The following is a 7,523-nucleotide window of genomic DNA, read 5'->3' on the forward strand; positions in this document are numbered from 1 at the left end:
CACATTAAGATTGACCTGGGATGAAACCCAGGACCCCAGAACTGTGAGGCCGACGGGCTAACAACTCAGCCGCTGGGCCGCGTGGATAAATATGTCAAAAGAAAATGATACAACCAATACAAAAAGAGAAACAAAACCAAACCAACAAAATAATTTGACATATCCAGTACATACAGTTGATAATGCCCAACAATGAAGCATTGAAGATTTGTCCGAATTGCGTATCCAATTACTTCTACATCTTGAAAAATTAGGGATGTTATATCATGCCCATTTAAAGAATTTCCCACTATTATGATGACATCACTTTGAAGAGTCAATGAGCAAAATCATCCCTTCTTTTTGTGCACGACGTTATCTTTTGTAGGTTCGTAGTCTGGTTGAATTAATGAGGTGATTGGCATTCTGAGAACATGAGGCTTAAGGCATCGGATTGATGAAGGGAAGCAGACTTAACGCTCACGTCAGCAGTGCGCTCTCATTAAGGCGAAATGGAAATGTGCTGATGAATTCCTTCTCTGACTCTGAACCCCCAATCAACACTGGAGTCAAAAGTGTAAGATGTCTCCCTTAATAAAATTAACAAGAGGGCCCACCTGAGTACAGACATTGCATTAACTCCTTGGCTTGCCATTGCCGACAATAGACATCCAATTCATTTTGACTGGGACGGTTGACGGCGGTCAAATGTTCACTGAATCCATAAAACAAGAGCGATGTGAGCTTGCAATTAAAAGCAGTTGACTGGGTAACAAAAAAAGAGAAAATTCAATAAGGATACCCTTAATTGGTTATATGACTATTAATTGTTATCACATTTTCATTCACTGTTAACTCATTCAATATAAATAGAATGAGGCTTCCTTGCCAAATAGTGAGCCTGAATAGAACACTACTGCTTTCTCCCTGCAGCATGGTGACTGAGTGGTTAGCAGGTGCCCCTCACAGTTCTTAGATCAAGGGTTCAATACCGTGTGGCCTTTGCATGTTCTTCCTGTGCCTGCATGGGTTTCCTGACAAAAAAATACACGGTAGGCTTACTGAACTCTCCAAATTGTTCGTCAGTATGAGTCTGTGCATGAATGTTTGTTTGTCTCTTTGTGCCATGCAATTGGCTTTCAACCAATTCAGTGTATACCCTGCCTACTGCCCATAAATATTTGGGATAGGTTCCAGCACCCTCGCGACCATTGTGAGAATTGTGGGACAGAAGAGGAATTAATGTTTTATTAAACACAGTTTGTACTTGTAATACAGTATTAATCTAAATATGGATCATTTATAAACCCTTTATCAGCTTTATCATAGTGTGGCACTATCGTTAACAAACTGTAAGCTTTTACACTCTTCGTAAAGTGATGTGATTTTCGATGGCAATAGATGGCTTACCTATAAATATAACTAATCACCTATTAAGAAGCCTTCATAAATTCACCTTTGTCGTCATAAGTTATCATTATTAATGCAAATGAATTAAATATTTATGTAAAGAATCCTTATTATGAAGTGGTACCAGTCTTTTTAATCATTTTTATAGTCTTGTATAATTGAGTTTTTTTACTGGCGCCATTATTTGAAATTTACATCACGATTCACATGCATGTAACCTTGAGATTTTTTCTGTTGTTTTTCTTATTCAATTAGATACAATTTGACTTTGATCAGCTGAAAGAGACGCTTGCTGTGGTAGGTCGGGAGAGAGACGTGGCCCAACAGCAGCGCAGCCAACTTCGAGGCAAAGTCGAGAACCTGGAACAGATTCTAAAGGTGAGAGGTTTCGCTGATTATATCTCAAATATTGAAGAGAAGCTGTTTCATACACCCCAGTAGAACCCTGGCATTTCGGCTTTTGATTAACATACAAGAAATCAAGACAGAACTCATTTTTTCTTTAGGGGGTAGATTTCATCAAATTTTGCTGAGAGCAATCAATCCTGATTTTCAGTGATGAGATTTATTTCACCAGAACTTGGTAAGATGGCGAGAAAAAACAACCTCTCTTTAAATAATTTTGAACAAAAAAGTATTTTTTTCCTCATAATTTATGTATAAAAAACATGCAAACATTCACAAGGCAGGAAAGGAAATGTAAATGAAGTCATGGGTTTAAAAAACTGATTTTTAGCTCATCAAGATTGTAACTGGAAGGCTATTTTTTTAGTCTGAACAGTCACAAAGAACAGTAATCGGATATTTCCAAGACAGATTGAATCCACACACGCAAAGTACTTTCATATCTGATATGAACAAGATCTGGGGTATTCAAACTTATTTCAATAGAAACAATTTTCAAAGAGAATATCAAAAGCTGAAAGTTCCAACTTGACATCATTTGTTAAACACAGGATTGCAATGAAGTTAAAACGGGAGGCTTTTTAAAATGAATAGTACAAGTAAAAGTCTTATTCTACTACAAAGTGGACAGCTTTCGGTCCAGGTAGAAAGGCCTCTTGCCACCACCTGGCGGAAAAACATGGGTATTATGTCTCCAATACTAACGGATGGCCGTGAAGGGAACTATTTCAGCAGTCCAGATTACATTTTCATATACTTTATTTATTTTAAGACATTGATAAATGTTTTCTTTATAATTTTCTGTCATTTTTGTGTTTCTTGCCTCTTTTATACTGAATTGGGACACTGACAAATTTTAAAGGGTTTAGTGGGTAGTTGTAATAGGACCGTGGAACAAATTAGAACATTTACATATAAAGTACACGTCTACTTACAAAATGTTCAAGTTATGAAAAAAGTTCCGGAACGAAATAATTTCGTAAGTAGAGGCACAACTGTACTGGGTTTCAGGAATACGAAATAGATGTATGTACTTTTATGTCAATTTTTTTCACAGTGATATACAAAAATCTTAATAATCTCCTTAAAGCACTGCAACGGGAGTAATCGGGATCGAATCCGATCGTGACCAATAAATCGTGATACAAATCGTATCGCCAGATATGAGGAAATGCACATCCCTAAAACAGTCAGCCCTAAAAATCACATTTGAGGAGAAATCTGATTGGAATAAGATATGCTTGCAGTCTGAATCCAGTGTTAGAGCCTCAACCAAATGTTTCTTATTTTTACATGTCTTTACAAAACTCTTCAGCAGTTCAGCAAAATCCCTAGAATGTCTGATGCATAGCATCCGTTTAAGACCAAACTTTTTCATCAGTATGAGATGATGATCAGACCACATTTTGTGACAAATCAATTCACATAGTGCTTCTTCTGACTGAAACTTTTTGGAAATAAAACCTAAACTTAATTGTACTTTCCGTCTGCATGTCCTCAGCATATGCACGAAACTTTCGAGGTGAAGAATCAGCTACAGACGGAGCATGAGAAGGACTTGGCGGCCCTTTTCACCAAGCAAAAGCAGAGCCATCAATTGCAAAAGGTTTGATCTATCAACTGCACCTTATCAATCATCACAAAATCCTTGTTGCGCAAGACATAGTATCTTCTATTCCTGAAATCATTTGTAAAATTCAAAGTATGGGATCTATTATTCTAATATTGTAATTATATTTCCCCCAGGCACTTGTCGACTTACAACCTGTGCGAGTTATGTCTGTTAGACTTTACGACCACAAAAATGATGAAGTATTATTCATGATAGTTCAGTGAGTGTTGCAATTGTTTGCGCTACATTTTAAAAAGCAAATCAGGACATGATGCAGCTCATTTATTTTTCTTTAGATGAGCCATACACAAACTCCCATTTCTGACGAGACTACTCTTTTATTTTTTTTAACAATAAGGGGTGCATTTGGGGTCACCTCGCAAGTCACAGTCTCACAAACGATAACCTTAATTGCAATGCGGAATCAGAAATGTACAATACAGTATTGACAATATGCAGGGTGACCCAAAAAGATGCGTACCCATGAAAATTTCTATTTTGACTTTGATTAAAAAGCTATTTATTTCAAATTACAACCACACATTATTCAGTTTATGGAAGACCGTTCACCAGAGTTTCAGCTATTTCTGTCAATTTTTAGTCAATTTATGGCTTTCCCAAGATGTGTTCCAAATGTCCACCATTCCGTTGCAAGCAAACCTGTACTCGTCTGACAAAGTTGTCAATCACTTTTACACACTCCTCTTTCGGGATGGCTCTTATTTTTGCTGTGATGGCAGTTTTCAGTTCCTCAATTGTTTGTGGGTTTTCCTGGTATACATTGTATACATAGATTTTTTATCAAATAAAATATGGGTACGCATCTTGTACATGACATTCGACCAGATCGCTTCCTGACGGATTTGTTAGTCCCGAATGTGGTCATAAGTCGACGACTGCCGCCCGCTATTCAATATATATTCAATGTCTTTCAAACAGTTAAATTTGTGGTACTACCGTAAGCATAGTTTGAATATTTGTATGATTACAGAAACATCACCGTGTTTTCAGGAATATTGATTGCACTTTTTTTATTTTTTGGCTAGGCCTGTGACTAATTCTCAAGTGCAATTTATATATATATATTTTTCTCTCCCTGACCACTGACAGAGTTATGCTGTTTTTTTAGGCTATAGCTATCTGAAAAACAAACTGTGACTTATTCATATTTTCTTCCTCTTAATTGTGTTTTCTTTGGTTGGTGTGACTTATAGTAGTCTGAAAAATATGGTATACTGTTTCTAAAAGAAAACAATTAGTTTTCTCTGTCAAAAATTCATATATCTTTAACAGCTATATCCATTTTATAATTGTATTTATTGGTTCTTCTAATTAGGATTTTGAGGCCTTGTTGGTGGTCTGCAATACTTGAAGTCATATTAACTCTAGTTGTTATGTTTGTACTGAGTCACTGTTGATTGTTGGCAGGTTTTTATTGCATCGCTTCGTCTGTTTGAGTTGCTAAAATTGTCCTTTTTGATGTTAAATTTATACTCTTTTCAAGATCAACTTCCTGTAGTCTACAAACTTTTTTTTGGTTTATTTTCCAGTGTCCTCAATGAACCCAATCCTCCTTGTCGAACAGTAAATTGTGTTTTCAGCTTGGATAACACTTTAATATAAAGGTGTACAAGCATGGTCAAAATGGGGTCAGATGATTCTGATTGTGAACATTAGGGTTACCCACCTACATTGGATAATCAACGTTCAATAACTTATGATTAATTTTATTCCTGCCGTATGGCTGACTGGCGACCAGTCTAGGGTGTAGTTTGGCTTCCACCTGAAGTCAGATGGGACAGGCTCCAGCTATCAGAGAAAAATCAGAGTTGTAGAAATAACTGCAAACGCAAGAGAGCCATGACATTATGTTCTACACAAGTGTATGTGAACTTTTGACCACAACTGTATATATTCATATATATATACAATGAGGAATCACAGGGTTATGTCACACAGGGGGGGAAAAAAACCCAACAAAACCAACCCGTACCACATACTTTGATATGTATTTTACAGAAAAGATTTCAGGCCTATATGTTGCATAAGCCTGTCCTCCTTAGTAATGCTTTATGTTATATAAGTTATACAAATATCCAGTATATGAGCAGCAGTGCAGATGATTTCACATATTCACGTATGGTGATTATAGAGTGCCTCGGGATTTAGTACAAATTGCTGCTATAGTAAAAGGGAGAAAAACAGGCTAAATAGGCTAAATTTGTCAACAGCATTTTTTTCTTTAAAGAAGTATAGCCAAAAAAAAAAATGTCATAACAGGGTGATGTTAGTGGGAGAGAAATAAAACATATTATATAGGTTGTGAGTATTGGTCGCAAGCCTAGCCAATGAAAACACCCGAAAAAAAATGTGACTTATAGTCTGTTAGATCTGGTATGGACATATTTATGCATAATTGACTAATCTTTGCTTTTCACGTTTTCACTGTCAAAGGTCCAGATTTGTGACCTGGAGCAAACATGCAAGTCACAGAGTGACCACTTCCATCCGCTTCCCAAAGATCTGCTGAATTTTAGTTTACATTCCTGTCCTTCGTATATCGTCCTGTGTAATACCACCACCAAATCCTCCAATCTCCTCTTGACAGAAGAGCAACTACCAAAAGTTATTGTCGGATTTGAAACCTTACCAAAACCAGGTAAGTCAAATCTCATACACTGATGTCAACCTCTCAAAGTTAAACGGATGAAAAGTAAAATGAATAATAAAACATTTTTTTTTTTATCTTAAAGGTGACGTTGCATGGACCTCTCTTTTTTCAGGTTTCATGCACGTCAAAATGAGTGCAACTTCTTCTTGAACTTTGTCATGTATGACATTTGTGGTTATATTGCAATCACTTGTATGTTAAATATAAACTCAGCCGCAGTGTGATGCCATACTGTCCCCAACTTTGCCAACAACATGCACACTCTTAGAGGCGAGATTTTGTGTCTTGTGAATCTGATCAAATAATATCTAAAGTAATATAATATATATAACTTGCCAGTCTCACAGTTCTAAGAGCGAGGATTAAATCCCATGTTCAGTCTGCCCTGTGTGGAGTTTGCATGTTCTCCCTGGGTTTTTTCCCACATCCTAAAAACATGCATGGTGGGCTGGTTGAACATTCTAAATTGCCCCCAAGTATGAGTGTGAGCGTGAACTGTGCCATGCCTGATGCCCACAGTAAACTGGGATTAGCTATAGCACTGTGGTAAGGAAAATTAATGAATGAATTTCATACCAGAAGTTTGTCTGGTCTCATATTCACTCTTTAAATTCTTCTAAAAGAAACAGTTTGAGTCCAGTGTTTGAGTACACATTAAATGTATCACAACAGTAACATCATGCTTCTCAACGGCTTTAATTTCTTCCAGCCATTTATCCGACTGCTCTTCATCTACTGTTTGTGTTCCCTGAATTTTTCACACATTTAATCCTGAGGACATCGATAGTGTTTAAGGACAAACGCACTGCACACACTTTTTGATGTGAATAGGGCAACGTCGAAGAGGGATGCTGTTTGCCAGCTCGCTCACTTTAACAGGAGATCGATAAGCATGGAATGAAACCGAAATGGCTTGCGGGAGGAATGATGCTTGCTCTTTAATTGTGAACAAAATCAATTTCTCCCAGGTTATGAGAGAGTGCCAAACACGCTGCCACCACTGATCTCCCAGTTCTTGCATTGCCCACAGCAGACTGGAGACAGGGAAAAAACTGGTTGGCCGTCCGTCAAGTCCTACAACGTCGAAAAGGACTGTGCCAGCTGCGCTCAGCAGCTGACTTTATCAGTGGTGAGTCCTTCAACTTGTTTACTAACTCCTAAAGATACTATTAACACTTGTACTTTTCACTTTTGGTTTTATGGTGCAATTACTGTCACTTTGAGCATGTCTGCCTCACAGTTTTGAGGTTGAGTGTTCAAAATCCTGTGTTGCTCAACCCATGCTGGATTGCTAGATTCTTAAAATAAAAACTTGCACGTTAGGTAGTTTATTTTAATTTTAAATTACAGTCGTCCTGTTTAGATATTTTTGCACCCATGTTTGAGTCACCTGATTTTGAAGATCCGCCGATACAGACTGCTGATTCTGTTTAATGAGAATGACTT

The 7,523-nt window shown here is 37.2% G+C and overlaps 1 protein-coding gene across 1 annotated transcript in view; it reads left to right on the plus strand.

The window, feature by feature from the left end:
- Positions 1 to 7,511, plus strand: part of LOC144211006 (uncharacterized) — a 41,940-nt gene extending 34,429 nt beyond the window's left edge. The window contains exons 5-9 of the mRNA XM_077737983.1: positions 1,645 to 1,767; positions 3,296 to 3,400; positions 5,861 to 6,065; positions 7,046 to 7,206; positions 7,428 to 7,511. Of these exons, the coding sequence (XP_077594109.1) occupies positions 1,645 to 1,767; positions 3,296 to 3,400; positions 5,861 to 6,065; positions 7,046 to 7,206; positions 7,428 to 7,511 (678 nt within the window). The remainder of the gene's footprint in view (positions 1 to 1,644; positions 1,768 to 3,295; positions 3,401 to 5,860; positions 6,066 to 7,045; positions 7,207 to 7,427) is intronic.
- The last annotated feature ends 12 nt before the right edge of the window (positions 7,512 to 7,523 follow it).

The sequence above is a fragment of the Stigmatopora nigra genome, chromosome 17 (assembly GCF_051989575.1).
Source record: "Stigmatopora nigra isolate UIUO_SnigA chromosome 17, RoL_Snig_1.1, whole genome shotgun sequence".
Classification (NCBI taxonomy): domain Eukaryota; kingdom Metazoa; phylum Chordata; class Actinopteri; order Syngnathiformes; family Syngnathidae; genus Stigmatopora; species Stigmatopora nigra.